The sequence below is a fragment of the Haliotis cracherodii genome, unplaced genomic scaffold, assembly GCF_022045235.1.
Source record: "Haliotis cracherodii isolate W230 unplaced genomic scaffold, xgHalCrac1.p SCAF_4, whole genome shotgun sequence".
Lineage (NCBI taxonomy): Eukaryota > Metazoa > Mollusca > Gastropoda > Lepetellida > Haliotidae > Haliotis > Haliotis cracherodii.
The window spans coordinates 44,716,529-44,738,736 of NW_027266297.1; the positions used below are offsets into that span (position 1 = coordinate 44,716,529).

Here is a 22,208-nt window from a genome sequence, read left to right on the forward strand (position 1 = left end):
TTAAATATTATGCCGGCAATTTGCAAGACGTACCAATTTTCCCCAACCGTATTTTTCTGCGAGTTAAGTAAATAGTATTTGTGTAAGTCCACTGAAATATACAACTACCCACATCCATGAATGGTGCACGTGAATTGCTCGTGTTTGAAAGAGGCGGTTGTCATGATTCAATGTAAATAGGGTCGTCTTAAAGTTGTTAGGTACCTTTCACTGGAACGGGAAACCGAAAACTTCAACAGTCCTCGTAAAGGGCGTTGTACATTGCCGAAGCTAAACATTGTTGTGTAACTGGTTGTGTTGACTGAGTTGGGCGTCACTTTCTTTATAATGCCACAAGTTCAGTTGGTGATCGAACTCCCACGTGGCGTCACCGGCAAATGGACTTACCACGTAGCTCCCCAAGCTCATGTGCTTTGAATCGTATAACACTTAATACACTTCAGTGTTGCAGTGAAATGTTTGTCAAAAGATATACTATGTGCTATTCTAACTTTAACTACTGCTTCCAGTGAGCGCTAAAAATAGTAGCCAGCTATGTCTTCTACCTTGTCTGTCTGGTAACATATATTTCCAATCAATTTCAGTCATCGAATTTGAGAACCTATCGTTATTGACATATTCTAATCATAATATCGCCACTTGCGTGTTGGTCAGAAAGGATCTGGTTTTTTGTAGGCTGTGACATTTGCTGTAGGAAAATACAAACATGATCCGATCGACCAGTCATGTATTTATCACCCTGCTTCCATCTGCTTTCGGACTCATAGTGACCCTCATATAAATAACAATATATATATACCATATATAATAGATCTAAAACAAACCATACGTTTTGAAAGAGTAGGGTGCTAAACGTGCGTATCGTTTGTAATTTCTTTTTTAAGATAGACAAGCTGGGAATACCTTGGCCGCTCAGAGAGGGCTAGGGACCCTCCAGTTCAAAATCTGAATTAACTGTTCCAGACACTCGCACCAGGAATGGCAGAGCCGTTTGACATTTTTCTGGTCTTTGTTCGTGTTTCTAACAATGAATCTCAACAGCTATTTGTTTAATGTAGCGCATATACGAAAGGGTGCAATGTTTTTACAGTTGTGCCTTTACTTTAAGTACAAGTGTTTTAGTGCTCGATGTGGCAAAGACCAAAAGATTAGTTTGGTTTGGAGTTTGAAATTTGTAACGTTGGGAAAAAAAGCCTGGACAATTTGTCGTAACAAGTTGCATTAAAAAAACACTGTCTGCAAACCCAAAGTTTATGGAGTATAGCAATCTAGAAGTTACTGACTTCCGACATCACACAGAGACAATGCCGAACAGAAATGGGCTTCACACATTGTACATGTGTGGGGAGGCGGGTCTTCCGCATGACGAGCAAACACTTTACTCACTAGGCTATTGTGCAATAAATCAAACAGATTTTTAGATAATAGAGAGGAAGTAAAGTAATTACCTAGAATGCCACACAGGATTGATTGAAAGTTAGGTCAATCATTCCTGCCAATAACAGGATTGTACACTACCGACCATGACTATCTTAGGATTGATTTGCTGTAAACAGGTCTGCCTTGGGATAAAAGTGATACATGATTGACTTCTTTTGTCCACATTGAAATCTAAATGTAGAGGAAAACAGAACTGCTAGATGTTATGCAGAATAACATTAATCCAACTGTATAGCCTTGACCATAACAACGTACATGGTGACACATTTACCCTGCACTCAATGTTACTCTGGCCATGCATGATTAATGGCATAATGCATAATGTATATGTCTAATGCATAGATATGTTTGAATGATTCCTTTGTCACATCAGAAATTGTGCACTGTCTCCCATGCCTATTCCAACATTACTGGAACTCTGAAGCTCACCTGTTTAACATGGATATTATCTTGAATAAAGACAACAATGTTTCTCATGATGGACACATTGTATGTCCAATCGGAATCTTGTGAGGAAACTATACTGATGCTTATATCAAGTTTATAGGCCAAACAATTCATCAGATGATCAGACTATGTAAATTTGGCACATATTTTTTTTCCAGCTACAAGTGTGTGATGAGCCTAATCTTTGATCACCTGAAAGAGATTCAAACTAATCCACTTCTTGAATTATTGACTCATCTATTAATGCTTGAATGCTTACCAAACTGGTAAGAACAAAAAAGTCATGACATTGCTAGATTCATTATCAAGGCCACACATATTTTTTTTCACTTGCTTTACGAATCTGATGACTGTGATGACATTGAAATAGAATTTATTTTTTAAGAATTTGCTCATTTTTCATCCTGCCGTTAAGCTTACAGCATATTGCACCAAACCATAGGATCTATCCAGGAGCCACTGAGGTTGACATATCAAAACATGGGAGTCAAAATAATGTGTTTTGTTGTTCCTGAAATGGATAGGATGCACAGATGCACAACAGTACTCCCGCTTGATTCCTCAGGTTTGCAATGCTCAAAGTTTATCAAACCACTTTTATTTTTTTATACCAGCTGACCTGTAGTGATGCAGAAAACTAAAGAAAAGGCCATAAGCAACTAAAGAAAAAGTGTGGCCTGGAAGCAACGTTCTAGGCAACATGTAAAACAGTTTAACCTTCAAGCAAATATAGTTTAAGCTATCTCAATACTTATGTTTCAAATAAATCAACAATCTGTAAGAAAGCTCAAATGACAAGATGAAACACCAATTTGTATAAAATCAAACTTTTACTTGTATAACATAATAGCCTGTGACCCTGTACAAGCTAACAAACAAGTGGCCATATGTTGTATGAATACTTCAAGAATGACTTAGATTTACAGTGCACCTTGAACACACACACACACACACACACACACACACTCACAGAGACACAGTGTCTAACAGTCTTGTGTGCATCTGCGCTGGGGAGGTCAAATACATCCACACTACAGTGAACCAAACCCATATCAATAGACAAGAAACTAAAATTTCATTGTTGAGATGATACTATTGATCTGTGAAAATGTTGATATACACTGCTGACCTACAAAGCCTAGTGTAATTACAGGCTCGGTCATCAATAGATAAGTACACAATCAATATTTGTCATATGTTCAAGTACACATTGACTGGCAGACAATTAGGGAAGATAATGACAAAGGGAGTCTGTTAATTGCAATTTGTACTAAATCCCTATTTCAGTCCTGATCCAATCGAGGGACAATATTAATGTTGAAATATAACCTGACAGCTTTACACTATACTGAAAACATCAAACATTACATATTTTACTCTAAGATCAGTTCCTGTTATCTGTCATGTATTTCTGTTTTGAGGAGACGAATAGAAGCTGATTCTGCTTCCACATCCCAGTAGATTGACTGGAAGTGAATGGTTCATTAGCACAAATACCCTGTTCCTTCCTTCCTCCACAAGTATATTGTTTTCAGAAGCATCCCCAATACTTCATTGATGCAACCTATTCATTGGTGCAATGAATTCAAGTGAAGTAAAAATGTCCAGTAATTTCTTTCCTCAACTCGTGTACTAATGTATCGTCAACTCCTTATCTTTATGTTGGATTAGCTTCCACAAAACTGCTTTCCTTCTTAACGACACTCCAACTCAACCTAACATGATTGTTCTCATTTTCCAGAGGCCAGGGAGTTAACTGACTGTATAAGTCCAGTTTCCACCCTAGCCCAACTAGGCTGGCATTTCTGGGCTCAATCATAGCGCCACCAATGGCTATTTGCTTAAAACAAAATGGTGGCGCCAAGTCATGACAACCTGATTGATTTGCAAAGTGCATCAAATCATTTGAGCACCGTGACAAAAAATATAAAGATTTGGAAATAACTGTCGACGCCCAGTGGAAAGTATACATGCTTTGCAAATCTTGCAGTCGACGGAAATCTGCACGTTGAAATCCAAGTTGTTTACAAACTGGATGTCTAGTTCGTGGCTCGATTTTGATAGGACTATGCATAGGCCTGTTAGTCCTGCCAAAACTCTGGAATTCAAGCCACCTTTAGCAAGGTTAAGGTCTTTTACAGTCAGATAACTCCCTTGCGTTAAGAAGATGGATTGTTGTTAATCACTACATCATGGTGTGTCAGCTGCCTTAAACCTGAATTTGTTGCAAATCTCAGATGCTTACCTCTTTGCTGATACTCACAAGCACAGGCTGACAAACCTAGATACTCACAAGCTGACAAACATAGACACATAATCAGGGCAATTCTGGGACTCTTTTGGGACACAACTCTGGACAGCCATAACAGACACATCTCATAAGAATATAAAATTGAACAGATAAATAAATATGTTTCAAAAATGAAATCTGTTGGATTAGAAAGAAATATCAATGCCTCCTTAATCCAAATCCACAATGGCAGTTGAAGCCAATGTATCAATGATACAAATACAAATTAGATTGTGACTTTGGTTGTATTTGACCACTCCATTTTTTTTCAACAGATATGTCAACTGTAAAATAAGATATATAACAGTATTATATAACAATATTCACATCATTCAAATGTATATATAGGTGGGAACTAGGGGTGTATTACTCACTGCACGAACAGTTCATGCATCACTTTCACCTATTTATCTCAGTGTACATAATGTATGCATTTTGCTATCCACAAGTGGCAGTTGCATAGTCTATGTCTTCACTGAAGATTTGCATTGATTTTGAACAAATGTATATATATGATTTAGAAGATAAAGTTACATTGATCAATATATTAAACAACTTTCTATTAAAATATGCATCATTATTAAAGTTTCAGACCTTTCACTTTATCTTCCAACTTTTATAGAATATATCATTGCTTCATTTCAAAATAACATTTGTTATCAACATGGAATACTTATTGGAATAAAACATTCCAAATATAGAGATGCATCAGGTTTGGGCAAAACAGAACATGAAAAGCCTTCATTAGCACTTCATGCAAGTAGTTGACACAGAGAGAGCAAAACAGAACATGAAAAGCCGTCATCAGCACCTCATTGAAGTTGATGAGAGAGAGAGAGAGAGAGAGAGAGAGAGAGAGAGAGAGAGAGAGCAAAACAGAAGATGAAAAGCCTTCATTAGCACTTCATGCAAGTAGTTGACAGAGAGAGAGCAAAACAGAACATGCAAAGCCGTCATCAGCACTTCATGCAAGTAGTTGAGAGAGAGAGCAGAACAGAAGATGAAAAGCCTTCATCAGCACTTCATGCAAGTAGTTGACACAGAAAGAGCAAAACAGAACATGAAAAGCTGTCATCAGCACCTCATGGAAGTTGATGAGAGAGAGAGAGAGAGCAAAACAGAAGATGAAAAGCCTTCATTAGCACTTCATGCAAGTAGTTGACAGAGAGAGAGCAAAACAGAACATGAAAAGCCTTCATTAGCACTTCATGCAAGTAGTTGACAGAGGGAGAACAAAACAGAACAAGAAAAGCCTTCATCAGCACTTCATGCAAGTAGTTGAGAGAGAGAGAGAGCAGAACAGAAGATGAAAAGCCTTCATCAGCACTTCATGCAAGTAGTTGAGAGAGAGAGAGAGCAGAACAGAAGATGAAAAGCCTTCATCATCACTTCATGCAAGTAGTTGAGAGAGAGAGAGCAGAACAGAAGATGAAAAGCCTTCATTAGCACTTCATGCAAGTTGTTGAGAGAGGGAGAGCAAAACACAACATGAAAAGCCTTCATCAGCACTTCATGCAAGTAGTTGAGAGAGAGAGCAGAACAGAAGATGAAAAGCCTTCATCAGCACTTCATGCAAGTAGTTGAGAGAGAGAACAGAACAGAAGATGAAAAGCCTTCATCAGCACTTCATGCAAGTAGTTGAGAGAGAGAGCAGAACAGAAGATGAAAAGCCTTCATTAGCACTTCATGCAAGTTGTTGAGAGAGGGAGAGCAAAACAGAACATGAAAAGCCCTCAACTGGACCCCATGCAAGAAGTTGACACAGAGAGAGCAAAACAGAACAAGAAAAGCCTTCATCAGCACTTCATGCATGTAGTTGAGACAGAAAGAGAGAGAGAGAGAGAGAGAGCAAAACAGAACATGAAAAGCCTTCATCTGCACTTCATGCAAGTAGTTGACGGAGAGAGAGCAAAACAGAACATGAAAAGCCTTCATCAGCACTTCATGCAAGTGGTTTTAGAGGTACACATACAGTCACTTGGTGTGCTTGAACTCTTTCATCTTGCTTTTCACAATCTGCCGGTTTTGCAGCTAATGCTTAGGCCACATCCTTTGTACTGTTACGGTTGACAAAATAGAATATAAATAGCATAAATTTATTTTTATTTACCTAACTGCTCCATCTTTGATGGCTTAGAAATAAAATCCTATGCCTACAAGAAAAGTAACAAATAACTCTGTAAATAATAATTGATTTAATGGAATGTATGTTGTCACTGCCAACTGAAAAGCCTTCTTGGAAGTTTTGAAGTATATACATATACATGTTACTGCATAAATACAAAACATCCTGCACTTTAAACAGAGTTATCAGTAACTTCTTCGAATTCAACCATTCTACCCAACACCTTCTTCCAAACAAAACAGACAAAACATTGAGCTACACAAATAGTTTTCAATTTTATATTTTGACCGAAGCGAGCATTGCCTACATAGAGTGATGTTGAGTGTTGAGGGTTCCTTTACCACATTCACAATAATTTAGTTCTCAATAACCAGAATTAGATGAACTGCAGTCATGAAATATCAAACCTTGAAGCTAAAACACTGCCATAAAAATCCATCTAGAGCTTTCAAAGTTCTACTCAACTGCATAAATCACAACATCAATTGCAAAAACATCCAAATCCTCTCAAAAACCCTCCATGACTTCACAAAAAGAAAACCAGCAGAAGCAGTCCAGATTCGCTGCCACAATCAACAGAGGTCTAGGCTATTTCATCCCAATTGCCTTTTTATGAACTCATCAAGCAATAGTTTTTCCAACCACCCCACCTAGAACTCATTTTTATCCGGTTTTATTGGTTTATTGGCTTCTTGTTTAATTGGCTTCATCATCGTATGTTTTCTGTCCATCATGTTGTTACTGTATCTTCCTTCTCCTGTTATTAGTTAATCCACTCCTGTTAATCCCTCTGATGAATGATGAAAGTTAAACTTGTTAAAAGTCACCTTTGTTGTTTGACCATTATATGTCAACATAAAGTTCTCATGATCATGACCGTGAGCGCGGGAGCCTTGACGGTGACTGGTAAAATTTGTTAATACATAAATAAATATCCGTAATAGCGATCAGCTGCACCAAAGTGCAATGCTTATGGTTATTATTATCTCACATATGTATAGTAAAGCTGCAAATGAAATAACATGATATTGACAATATTCTTCCGATCATTGCATCACAATTCTTTAAAGTTATATTATTGGGAAGGTCTTAACCGAGAAAACGGGTGTACAGCTGATTGCTGTTTCCATCTTAGTTTACGAAAAAATACACATGATCATCTTAATCTTTTAAAACAATGCCTAGCAGAATAAGAAACAGGTTTGGTGATTTTTATCTCAAATTTGTACTGACCAAGTTCGTTATAACCCATTCCTTTGCCTGAATTCGCTGAAGGGGTACAATGTAATTATTTTCTGGACATAATACTAAAAAAAGCTTTTCCCCCGCTAACACTGACTCCCTTAGAGGCTATTGCGCATAATACTTGGTTGCACACCATACTAAAAAAAATAAGGTATAGAAGTTGCTATCCATAATTTCTTTTGTCTACTTTGAAGTGAATTAAGAAGATCAAATGTAGACAGGGGACATGGGTGTCATACATAGAGAATACTACTCTCATTCTTGTTAGATACCATAGAAAGTTCACAAGTTTAATAAAAATGGTATCTAACGAGAATGAGTGTAGTATTTAATTTATTACCGATGTTAAATATGTATTTAAGTGTAATTACATAACAAGTTTCGTTCGTTAACATCCCATCCTGAAAGTGGTTGCAAATCTGGTCGCTCATGAATATTGTAAAATGTTGACATTTCTATGCATAGGCGTTAACAACATATTCCTGCTGTTGTGTGTTTAAACATGGCAGCATCCTTTTTTTCAAATTTCTTCAACTTAAGGTAATTCAAGTATATTGTTAATATGCAGGAAAAACTGTGAAAAAACTTAAAAAGTCAATTACCGGTAGCGCTGCACTTTGAATATTGGACCAACACTCGGTCACTTGCACATGACGGGGTTCCGGCATGCCATCCAAATGGTTCGGTTTCCTTGATCTATCAGCGGAATTTGTATCCTGTCCGTACCATTTTGGAAGAGGGAAATCAGTGTGTTCGCCAAAGATGTTTATGTTGACTGTACAACCCGAAACTGAAGACCTGGAAATCAACAAACTCTAGTCTGCTTGCATGTCAATGATGGCTTCGAACGAAGGGCAAGGTCACCATCGAAAAAAGAAAAGAAAACCCTGATCTATTAACAGCGTTTTACGCAAGAGATCAATAGGGAATGTTATTGTTCATATTTGGGATGTTTTGAGCCATAAACACAGAGGTCAGGCACACTTCCACAGAGTTTTCGAATGATTTGTATCAGATCACTTTGAATGATCGGGTCGTGCAGTCGTGTATGTTCATTTATAAACAAATACCTTTGGAAGCAATGCCACAAAACATGCGTCGTAAGGGACACTGATGGCACAACCGGAGCATCCAACGTAAGTCTTAGATATCTGTCCAGACAGTTTAAACTGACTCCACTTCACAAGCTTAACCTATTACATTAAATCAAATTGAAAGTCGCGAAAGTGGTGAGGCGAGTCACGCTCACAGGGACCTGTGATTTATCGGTACATTGCAAATGGACATAGCTCTATTATATAATGTCTGTAGTAGCTCTATACATCACTAATATAGAATGCAAAGTGAATTTGATGCACATGACTATCTTGTTTGGTTTATTAAAGTGTGTGTAAATGTCTCCAGCTTTTATGAGATTACTTCAGTTCTGCCTTTTAGTTGTAAAAGTAAAAGATGTCTCGTGATTTTTTTAAGAATGAAAATAGTAGTTCCTGTGTGGCAGAGGTCACAGTTATCCAATCAAAACAAATAAACCGAGGTCAACCGTGTGTATTAAAACTTGAAATGTCTGTAAACAGTATTCCAGTTATCACGACCAAAACACCTTCCTTGAGTAAAGAAAATCTAGACAGCTCTTAGAGAAACAACAGAAATCAAACAAATCAAAGTATGGTCAATTTTGGTAAAGTTGAAGATGATCAAACAATTGTTGAAATCATTAGCCCCCAGTAACAGGATTTGGCACATACATGCAGTTTCATCTAATTCGGATAACATACAATCACATGCAAATTAATGCTCACTTCTTCCATTCCTTCTCTGATAATACTTAAGGGTAGAATCACAGACAGACACGATGGCAAGAGGCTTTATATAAGTACACAGTTAAAACAAAATGGCCAAATGAAAAGTATTTTCAGTTAGAAGCTGTAGAACTTGCGTACAGCTGTGACCGTTCTACAATTAGATCTTAGTTATTCCACTAATTCTATGTAACACCTTCTGTAGGCATGAAGATCAACAGCCATAATGAGGACAACACTAACAGAAACTTCCTTACAACATTCATTAGTACTTGGAGAAGACACAGCTTCCTTATATATACTTTAGAAATCTTAACCTACAGTAAGGGGTTAGAAAATACACATAGTTAAAACTTTAACTGATAACTGTAATCTAAAGTTACTGAAAAATAGATTCAGTGATGTTTTAAAATATTATTCAATGTTATCTAACATATGATTGATAATATGACATAAATGATTAAAAAAATGTCATCGTGCAATACCCTTCTTTTAAAGCTACCGTTCCACAAGGTGGATGCAAATATAGACATAGAGATATAAAAAATGTAAACAATTCCAAAAACAGAAATCAAGGTGTAAAATACACATTCTCAAAATGAGACCTAATAGTTGCCTATTATTTCTTATCAACAGATGTGAGTGAGAGATTCAATTCTGTACAAAAACAGTTTTGAGTTTGATTTAATGCACTGTATAAAGTGGAACTTTGTTACACTGGGTAAAGAATCTGTAATGTGATATTAAGAGTTGTGAATTCAACAACCTGGACAACCTAGACAACAAGGCACCTGTAAATCAGAACAGGACTGTGTTCTCTTCTCACTGGAGCTTCCAAATGTTATTTGTAGTGGCTGCATAAAACATTCATGATCTCTGAGGTAAGAAAAGAGTTGGGGAAAAGAACTTTACAAATTCTGTACTTGTACATAGCCTTTAAGGTTGGCATATAGGTCATAATGCATAAAGAACATACTCTAAAACCATTTGAATACCTCAACATGATAAAATAACATAAACAAAGTATCTGCAACATTTTTCAAACTGAATATACAAATACTATTTGAACTTGAAACATGTGACCTGATTTGAATTAAAGGATGTATGTGAGTGAAGCTCAGGACCAACATGACCAATGGAGCAAAATGAAACAGAGGTTAATTTGTTCTTAAAGACAGCAAGCACACAGTAATGACTTAGAATATGAAAAAGAGACATAAGAGATATGACAGAAACATTTGTAGTGGAATGTCGTGAAGCAATATTTCAGTTTTTGTCTTTTTAAAAAGCCAATTTTGTAAAGTCCTTATTCCAGGAAATTGTTACATTTATGTCATTTTCACTGATAGTGCCCTTCAGAAAATAATACTTGAAAACTTGACTATATTCTACACTGGCTAAAAAAACATGTTCTAGCAATTTTGCAATATCATGGTTTAAACAGTAGATGTCAGCTCAAAAACAAGATACATAGCAAAACATATCATCCACTAATTATCTAACATGATCACTTACATGCCCATGTCCATGTATAACAAAAACAAGGGACATTTCTTCATTTTGACAAATTTGTTATAAATAATATGCATACATTCACAACCTAAAAAAACAAAATGATTTTGTCCACAAATGTTTGGTTCTGACCATTTCAGTTTTGCCACATAGACCCATCCAGGTGATTTTGTTTAAACCAAGGTATTACAATGATGTAGAAACAGATATCACAATATGACGCAAAATTTTGACTGTTGTTTGGACGAAGGTTGGAATCGGCCATAATTCCGATCACTGAGGCTGACATCCCTTGTAGATGAGGTCATGCCTTCAACAACACCTGAATGTTTCTTCTGCACACGATGCAACACAATACGATATGTCCCTGTGATGCTGTTCCTGGAATCTCTCCCATTCATTTGACGGAAATGATCCTCACTAATGCCAAGGTCGTCCATAATCTTCCGTGCTTCCTTTTCCTCCTCACCTAAAGACAATGAACCTGTACTAGGGTTCATATTGAATGGCTCCAAGGGGGCTGGAAAGTCCTGTCCTTCTTGCCAATCAGATCGTTTTATTTCGGTGATAGTGAAACGATCTTGTGGAATGTTTTTGAGAATACTACGTATAAGAAACTGACAGCTGTCAGACACATAGGACGGAATGGTGTAGCTACCTTCAAGGATGCACTTTTTCAGCTTGGCGACAGTGTCTGCACGGAAAGGCATTATGCCGGTTACCATGAAGTACAGCATGATACCGAGTGCCCACACATCTACATATGTTCCAAAGTAACTCTCATCCTTAAACAGCTCTGGTGCAGCATATGGGGGTGAACCACAGAATGTATTCAAAGTTTGTTCAGGCTTGCTGCATGTACTGAAACCAAAGTCTCCCACTTTGACTAGCTTTGGAGATGCATAGAACACATTTTCAGCCTTCAGATCCCTGTGAATAATGTTGTTGTCATGCTGAAATGCAGAAACACACTGCATTAGACTTACTGTTGCAAAATATTACTTAGACAACACTAAGGATATAGGTTTGCAACTGCCCAATCTTGACAAATAAAAACAAGTTTTCACTGAAAAGCATTGATCTGCAGACCTCAGGAACGTGGGTTCATGTTAATTTATCATGCTAATCATGACCACTGGATATGGTAAAGGAATCTCATGTGTTCAGATATTTCATACTTGAATCATTATCCATGGACAAACTATCTTATCCTTCTGGCAATGCAATCAAAACAAGAAAACGCCAAGGGGCGCATTAATTATTTTTTTGTCGATATAGCAGTGAATATAAACTACAAAAGAAAAGTCCCTTAAAGCCTAAAGAAGAGATATGCACTAGGGTCGTTTTCAGTCATAAGAAAAAATAACTATATGTGAAATTAATACACACAATTCTCTGGAAAAAATAATTAATGGCACCAATTCTCCAACTAGGTCTTGATAAGTTTGTCTAAGATTTATAAGCTAACTTCGGTAGTTTCTGGGAAAACCTGTCCCCATCGCAGACACTATGCACTTTGTTAAATAATGGATCAAAGGCCGCAACTGTATATGCTCAGTATCTAAAAGTAAATACATGAACTCTGTAAAAATATAATTTACGGTACCAATTTTTGAACTGAGCCTTGACAAAGATCACTAGGACAAGCATGAAAACTGTTGTTCATGTTAGGTCAGTAATTTTAGAGAATAGTTGTCCCCATTTCACTCAACAGAAAATTTACACACTGATATTACAGTTCAAAAACTGATGTAATAAATTTCTTATTTTACAGAATTATGGCCCTTGCTCTGTGCTTTTTCAATTTAGTGCAATTTCTCTTTCTTAAATAGTACTTGAGAAAAAATATGTCCCCTTTGAACAGCGGGACGGATGGATGGACAGCTGGACAAACTCCATTTCTAAATCTCCAACCCCACGACGTGGCGGGGGATAATAATGTCCATGTTATTATTAATGTTGCAACCTTGTCAAAATATCTCCCGACACCACAGAACTGGCTACTTGAAAATCTTACCAGTCCTGGTAAAAAGTTGCATGTCCAAACTATCCTGGTATCAAAAGGGAAAATGCACCTGTTTTTCGGTGTTTCTTATGATTACATTCCAATTCTTCTAAGTTATTGTAATGGGTATTTATTAACAGAATCACTTGTAGATCATGGGAGAAAATGTGTGCAAAACTGATTGCTATTTCTGGCTTATTTTACAAGAAAAATATATCATTAAGATGATTCACTATCCTTGATGAATCCCTTCTGTAAACGAACAAATCAAGGTGTTACCGAGAATAAAATAAAAATCATTCCGTGTTTGTTAAAAACTGATCAATGCTGTTATGTTAGGCTTATAATGATTTTATGGCGGCATGGATGCACATTGAAGGACACTCATGTTCTACTGATAGAAAACAAGAAGTGATAACTTCCTGTGGGAAAGTATCATGTGGGTAGACAGTGAAACAGCAAATCTTGTCATGACAATGAGAATAAAACACAAAACACCTACTTTAATCAACTACAATGGGTGAGTTGTATTGATGAGCCTGGTTACGTTTTGTATTAGATATTTGAAACATTGTTTTCACACAGCTAGACATCGAATACAGCTGCCAAGGCAACCATGTGGAATATTCGATTGAGACTCCCAACACTTCATAACTGGACAATTAGTGGTACTATTGATGACAAAGTTTTCAATAAACAATAATTTATTTTATAATATACTACTAAAATACTGTGAAAGACCACCTGATTATTTAAATTACAATCGTTAATTTGTCACGGCATGACAGATTCACTGTAGTAATATGAAGGAATTGGTTGGTCCTTAACTTTTTTTTGAGTAGAATATATACATATGAATGATGTCATGACAATATAATTTTTTAATTTGAAGTTTACACGATATACGGCTTTTCCATTGGACAAGAGGTCGGTCACATGACCGCGAAATTGACGTTCATAAGTGTATGAACGACACAATTTGACGTTCATACGTTTCACACGAGACCGTGTTCTTGAAATGACGAAAAACACTGTCGGACTACTTCCACATTCCTGGGGAAACCCCTGGGAATTCCCTAGCACGAAAACATACATAAGCGTTCTTTCTGATCATTTAGAACCTTTATTCTTGGTCTCAGCGTTTCAGTTTACATTGAGAAATGTCAGAGAGCGTGACTGCATGATTGTTCACGAATATCCTCGCTACGGCCCGTCCCAATGAAAAAACGAAGAAATGCACATCTAAACTATCGTAGTATCGACTGGATTCATGTCTAGGCTGACACTGACCATCTCCAGCAATCTATGAATTTACCTTAGTGTCTGTTTGACACATCTTTATTCACCTTACATTGATCGGCCAGTTGATCAGTGATGACTAACACATGTAACCGCCACAGGTTCATTAACAACTTCGAAAATCTCTCCTGTCATGTTTATCGTGTCGGCCATTTTGACGTCTTGTACTTGATGTAAATGTTTACGACGCGCTGTCATTGTGATTGACTTACTGAGGTAGTTCTTTACATACCTTTCTCATCTAATGGTGATATCATTTGAACACATGTGTTGTATAAGATGTTTCTTAAGAGCAAGTTGTGCATCCATACGCTCATGTCACCTCTCTTTTTGAGTGAGGGCCAAACATTGTATGAATGTCGTCGCAAGCTCCGGCGTTCATACAGTTTGGCCCTCACTCAATGAAGGTTCATACTCCAATGAACTCACACAAAGTGAAGGTCAATTCTTAAATATTGAAAGGAACATGTGAAGTCAAAAGGAGGACAAAAATATTTCTGCAAGGGCAATTTTTAAATAACACACCTTTATAAAACCTTGCAGAAGCTTCCCAAAACGACTGAACATCATCAACCACTTGAATGATTACTTTTACAACTGCCATATTGAAACTCAGCTCATACTTTCAAAGCAACTTTTTTTGTCTGATCAGTCATCAAAGATTTCATTATTTTAATAGATAAATCTGTTTAAATCTTTGCCAAATCTCTTACATCACAAAATCTACCGTAAACTCATAACATATTAAACATCAGAACAGTTGCCAAAACCATGGCAAAGAAATACTTCTAGCACAACTCAATATCAATGAAACTTGGGAGATAGTTGTTCTTAATAAGTGTAAAGGGTAGGTTTCTGTCTAACTACAAGACTACACTAAAACCTAGTAACAGTAATGGGATTAGCAAGAAAACCAGGGTAAAAGTAGAATGTCAAAACTAAGTCTCATTTCCTGTAAACATTCCAAGAAAGATTTGTTTCCAGTCCCCCCTTGTGCAAGCTAATCCCAGGCACCTGTCAATGTTGTACATTTCACAGTGCCATAAATCACCTAACAACACACAGACAACAGTTGCTTCGACATTACTGATCAATAGCATGTTGCTCTGAAGCTGCTACAGATTCACCTCCCAAAATAGTACTTTCAATTTCAGTTAATTCATTTTCATCACCCAATTCTAAAGATCTGACAAGTTTTAATATTTATGAACTCAATCCTAAACCATAGTTGTAATTTGAATTGCTCCTTAAACCACTTGTGGGAGCAAGAAGTAAAAAGGTCTAAATTTCCGTTTGAAAGTATCAGACTTGTTATGTGTCCCTGGTACTCAACAAGATATGATTAAAGATGAAAAGTCTTACTAGGACTGTAAACGCACTCACATCAAACAGATATCCCAACAGTGGCCCCACAGATTGGAACCTTTGTTCAAGGATCACAGAAGTACCATTGGCACATTCTTTGATCAATATGCAACAATTATCAACTTTAGCGATACTGACACACTTCAGCCTTCTTGTAGTTCATGGAACAGACTTAGCAAGAGAATTATGCAGAAGGATTAGCATGACCTTGGGGCACAAAGCAGTTAAGACTTTTGGGTGGTTAAATTAAGCTGTGATTCTGTGAAATCCTGTCATACTGATGATATAAGGCTTCATATTATTTGCCACAAACAATGTTTGCAGCATTAGCTTCTGTGATTACTTACACACAGCTCCAAACATCCTATCTTGTCAGTTGCAGCTATCATATCTGTGTTCATTTGGTGTGAGTGAAAGAATGTGGTTTTATGCCGCTTAGAGCTATTAAGAGTTCATACAGACAGGGCCAAAGAAATTCAAGGACTTTTCAAGGCAACAAAGTTAACATGACTAGTACATTTAGAGTGACATGGTATCCATCAAGGTAAAGGTCAATGACATTATAAAATTGACAATGCTGTAATGGGGAATTTATTGAAAGCCAAAACATTTATCAAATATTACATTTTCATAGCCCTAAAGAGAAATAAATTGAATTTAACAAGTACCATTCACATAAGGCATACAATAGAGCTTTGTTGACTCAGCTGTTTACACAGGGATTTCACTGTCGAAAATATGACCACCAAATCTAGCAACAAGTAAAATTCAAGTACAATTTATTCATCTTCAAGGCCTGAAGTATAATAGTGTTTCAATGGCAATAAAATAGTAGCAGGGCAGTGTAGCTCATCTGAATGTCAGTCAACAAAGACAGCCAAATGTTGCTGTCAGCATTGATATTCAAATATTTCTACATAAATACAAAACAAGAAAAAATACATGCTGAAAATTCAGCTTTGTATGTCTGGCAATTTCAGAGGAGATGTTTACAGAGCCATGAGATATGGTTACAAATTGTGTTCAGGCCAACTACTACCAATTTGCTAACTACACATACTTCTAGCACAACTCAATATCAATGAAACTTGGGAGATAGTTGTTCTTAATAAGTGTAAAGGGTAGGTTTCTGTCTAACTACAAGACTACACTAAAACCTAGTAACAGTAATGGGATTAGCAAGAAAACCAGGGTAAAAGTAGAATGTCAAAACTAAGTCTCATTTCCTGTAAACATTCCAAGAAAGATTTGTTTCCAGTCCCCCCTTGTGCAAGCTAATCCCAGGCACCTGTCAATGTTGTACATTTCACAGTGCCATAAATCACCTAACAACACACAGACAACAGTTGCTTCGACATTACTGATCAATAGCATGTTGCTCTGAAGCTGCTACAGATTCACCTCCCAAAATAGTACTTTCAATTTCAGTTAATTCATTTTCATCACCCAATTCTAAAGATCTGACAAGTTTTAATATTTATGAACTCAATCCTAAACCATAGTTGTAATTTGAATTGCTCCTTAAACCACTTGTGGGAGCAAGAAGTAAAAAGGTCTAAATTTCCGTTTGAAAGTATCAGACTTGTTATGTGTCCCTGGTACTCAACAAGATATGATTAAAGATGAAAAGTCTTACTAGGACTGTAAACGCACTCACATCAAACAGATATCCCAACAGTGGCCCCACAGATTGGAACCTTTGTTCAAGGATCACAGAAGTACCATTGGCACATTCTTTGATCAATATGCAACAATTATCAACTTTAGCGATACTGACACACTTCAGCCTTCTTGTAGTTCATGGAACAGACTTAGCAAGAGAATTATGCAGAAGGATTAGCATGACCTTGGGGCACAAAGCAGTTAAGACTTTTGGGTGGTTAAATTAAGCTGTGATTCTGTGAAATCCTGTCATACTGATGATATAAGGCTTCATATTATTTGCCACAAACAATGTTTGCAGCATTAGCTTCTGTGATTACTTACACACAGCTCCAAACATCCTATCTTGTCAGTTGCAGCTATCATATCTGTGTTCATTTGGTGTGAGTGAAAGAATGTGGTTTTATGCCGCTTAGAGCTATTAAGAGTTCATACAGACTGGGCCAAAGAAATTCAAGGACTTTTCAAGGCAACAAAGTTAACATGACTAGTACATTTAGAGTGACATGGTATCCATCAAGGTAAAGGTCAATGACATTATAAAATTGACAATGCTGTAATGGGGAATTTATTGAAAGCCAAAACATTTATCAAATATTACATTTTCATAGCCCTAAAGAGAAATAAATTGAATTTAACAAGTACCATTCACATAAGGCATACGATAGAGCTTTGTTGACTCAGCTGTTTACACAGGGATTTCACTGTCGAAAATATGACCACCAAATCTAGCAACAAGTAAAATTCAAGTACAATTTATTCATCTTCAAGGCCTGAAGTATAATAGTGTTTCAATGGCAATAAAATAGTAGCAGGGCAGTGTAGCTCATCTGGATGTCAGTCAACAAAGACAGCCAAATGTTGCTGTCAGCATTGATATTCAAATATTTCTACATAAATACAAAACAAGAAAAAATACATGCCGAAAATTCAGCTTTGTATGTCTGGCAATTTCAGAGGAGATGTTTACAGAGCCATGAGATATGGTTACAAATTGTGTTCAGGCCAACTACTACCAATTTGCTAACTACACATACCGTATTCGACCCAATAAGCCCCTGGGCGCTTATTGGGTCGAATACGGTATACCAAATTTTATAACTTTATAACCAAAATGGTTGAATAATGTTCACAAATAGGCTTTCAATATGGCTGCTCTCAAAGAATAAGGTTTTAACTACTAGTATATGGGGTAACCACATTGAGAAAGCTAAATACAATTAATGATACTCTTATTCTAAATATATTGATTTCACAGAAGAAAAGGATGAATTTGGCACAGAAGTAAAACAAAGGCACCTGGCACAATGGAATGCACAGCACCTGCCAAACACCCCCACTTCAAGTTTTCACTTGGACATAAGTATATTTCCGGATTCACTTCCGAAATCATGATCGATCATACCTCCATTACATGTGGATAGCATGAAGCCTTATACCAATCAAACAATATGGTTCAGCATGAAACAAATAGTGATATAACTGGCAAAAATACCTACCCATATAGCCCTACATGAGTCAAACCATCCACTGATGTCAAAAAGTATATATGCAGACGTTTACCGATCCCATATTCTTCGGTTTGGTTCATTATAGCATTCAAAACAAAAGTGTAGCATTCAAAACAAAAGTGTGGTTAATAATAGTCAATACCTAATGGTAAGAAATACCCAATGCAATAACTTAACAATAGTACCAACATGTCCCCCAAAGAAAGACAAGTGCAAATTATTAGTCGGTCAGGTCCATGATGGTAAACCATCTCTTCATTTCTGACAGAAAAACGTCTATAACAACTATTTCAGTTTATTGTGTGGTTTGCTTACGTTTCTCAGTGACATATAACAAGTTTTAGTTTCGATGACCCCCCACAACATAAAAATAATGTTAATAGAACTACCGAAAATTAACACTATTGACAAATGTGTGACTTGATGAAGCATATTCTAGTTGAAACATGATCAATTTCTGAAAAAATGATCTACAAGTCGATTATGAACATAGGACAATATGTTGATGAAGTGGATCAACGGGAACACCAATAGCAATTTCAAAAAGTCATTTAGATTTTCAAAATAAAAGTGGAATACTGTTAATATGTATCAGAGGAATATTCCTAAACCAGTGAATCAGGTGACCTAGATATTAAATGATTTAGCTGTAATTACATTTCTGTTGAGTGGCAGGTGGAAATCTCTCTTGTTGACAACAAACCATTGACCAACATCCCTAATTACATCGGGAGTGCGCTGCGTGGCCAATACCTATAGAATTAACATAATATATGCAGGTAGTGCTGCCAGACATGATGGTATCATTTAAAGGAATCAAGGATTTAATGTTGATAAGATAGGGACTGTGTCACTAGGGGGGGACCAGTAAACTGATGTTTACCTATATTGTATTGAAAGTTGTATTTTGAGTGAGCTAGAAATCAAATCAGTGCTAACCCTATATAATGCCATGCCACAGTTTAACATGCATACATAATCCAGACACAAAATACTCTGAGCTTAGCCTAACAATCCTTGTTTTAGCCTCATAGTGCAGGGCACCAGGCAGGGTAACAAGTACCATCTTTTAACATCTTTTGGAACCCACGACCTTCTGCTCTCCAGGCCGACACTCTATCAACCGAGGCGGTCTCAAGGCAAGTATTAATTAAGCTACTGGCACTGATGCAGCCATTCTCAACTCGAATTGTATCTCACAGATACATATCGAAATGTACCCTGGGTACATAATGATGGTACCAGGTGGAGAACGACCTCGTTGGCTTCACTTATATGATCATAATGCATGACTGACTTATGGCTACATATAACTAAGACATTAATGCTTCACAAATCTGTGCTTACCATGTTGAGTAATCAATTCTTAATAGCATACAGGAGAATAATTTATCACAAATGATCAATTGTAGCAAGCCAATTGGGAAAGTATGTTTTCTACCCTATAGATCCTCAATAGTTCAATATGCACATATTTCCTTTCAGGAACACATTCTTAATGCCGGCATCTATGCAGCAATGTCAAGACCTTATGTTTTAGACACACAGGCAGATTGACAAATCAGATTATTGCAGATTTTCTGCTACATTTGTAAGATAATGTTACCATGACAATATGAAGTATTTTGTGTCTACAAACGGTTACAGTCATAATTCAGGGTGCACAGATTATTAGATTTTCATTGTTTCTATTTAAGAAATTGTAAGGGATGTCTGACTTCTTTTTCCATGGGCAAGATTATGTCCATTACAATACATCTTTATCAAACAGTTCCTTAATGACATTATTATGCTGCAGAAATCTTTTCAACATTCCTCACCATGTGTTCAACAGCAGCTACGACTTGAGCAAAAAGTAATTTGGCTTCAGCTTCAGGCAATTTGCCTTCGTTGGACAGTTTCGTGAAGAGTTCCCCTCCGCAAGCATACTCCATGACTATATGTAGTTTGGCAAGGGTCTCTACCACCTCATACAGACGTATAATGTTTGGGTGGTGCAGCTTCTCCATGCTGGAAATCTCTCGTGACAACAATCGCTGTGTCTTAGAATCTAACTTGGTCTTGTCCAATATTTTGATGGCCACTTTTTCTGAAAAGAATAAACATATTGGTAACTACAAACTTAACTGAAAACGATTAAATTGATAGTTGCTTTGTACCCTTTTGATACATGTCAAGAATGTGAAACAAGAGGAACTTCTCTTATCAACAAGAAAACAGCGTAAGAAGAGATAGGCACTAAGGTCGCTTCATGTCATCAGAAAACAAATATTAAATGTAAAATTAATGTGGATCAAGGGCTGTAACTGTGTATGCTCAAAATCTAAAAACATGTAGCAAGGGAACTAACTCTGGAAGAAAATCACTTACCAATTTTTTAACAGTCTTGACAAGTATCTCTTAGATATGCATGCAAATTTTCTATCATGTAATATCAGTAGTTTCTGAGAAAAGTCATCTCCATTGCAGACACCAGCACTCAGTTGAAATGCATGGAGCAATGGCCATAACTCTGTAAAACAAATAATTTACGGCTCCAGTTTTCGAACTTAGTCTTGAAAGTATCTCTTAGATAAGCATGCAAACTTTCATTCATTCAACGTCAGCAGTTTCTGAGAAAGCTTGTTCCCATTTTATGCAGTATGCACTAAGTTGAAAAGCAGGGAGCAAGGGCCTTAACTGTGTACAAAAAGAATTAAAGACACCAATTTTCATACTCATTTAAGATCATGACCAGCAATCTTTGTGTGTATTTCTCTAACTTGAACGGATTTGAGAAAATGTGTTTGTCCCCTTTGAGAAGCGGACAGACGAAGTTCATTCCTGTATCCCCAGCTCCACTTCGTGGCAGGGGATAAAAATATACCCAACTACTGCTGGAAGTTCAGTGACACACAGCTGAACCATCTCTTATAGCACAACAAAATTTGCTCCCAGTGAGCAGAATGACACTTTCTCAAATTAGATCTGTTTGGCCTTATCAATGTCTCACAGATGACACATTTCTCTGGCTCAGCTTTCAAAGAGACAAACATGCCAGAAAAGAAGGACTTAATTGTCAGTTCCTGTCTTCAGAACTAGAATCACAACAAGGACATGAAAGATCATCAGTGAGGGTTAGACTTCTCAAAGTACATGAAGAAAAATAATTGATTACCATGGGAATAGAATAACTGCAATATCTCCACACTCTCTATGAAACTTTGAGCCTCTAGGATTCATGCAGGCATTGTCTTCTTACAAGCATTTGGTATTTTCACTACAGAAAACCATATCACATTAACTGTACCCCAACTATACCTCAATGTCTTGAACTAAAAACAAAATCAACATTATTGTTTTGAAAGTTAAAATTATCATTAAAATGTTTAAGAAGCATGAGATGTATGAATTATGACTGTTATTGTTATTGTAAGCTGCAACGTTTGAACCAGAAATGGACAGTCAGTTTGTCTAATGTTATCCCATTAAGGTATCCTCAGGGTTTGGGTTAGTGGAATTTCAA

The 22,208-nt window shown here is 36.8% G+C and overlaps 1 protein-coding gene across 2 annotated transcripts in view; it reads right to left on the minus strand.

Moving 5' to 3' along the window:
* Positions 1-6,006: 6,006 nt before the first annotated feature.
* Positions 6,007-22,208, minus strand: part of LOC139478796 (serine/threonine-protein kinase NIM1-like) — a 57,574-nt gene continuing 41,372 nt past the window's right edge. Inside the window, exons 3-5 of one of the 2 annotated variants that reach the window (XR_011654329.1) lie at positions 20,524-20,792; positions 8,150-11,814; positions 6,007-6,234 (exon numbers count right to left, since the gene is read on the minus strand). Coding sequence is in view for 1 of the 2 variants with exons in the window: in XM_071261424.1 (XP_071117525.1) it covers positions 11,071-11,814; positions 20,524-20,792 (1,013 nt within the window). In the remaining variant the exon portion in view is untranslated. Of the gene's footprint in view, positions 6,235-7,522; positions 11,815-20,523; positions 20,793-22,208 lie in introns of those variants that run through there. The other variant, XM_071261424.1, reaches the window with a different exon arrangement.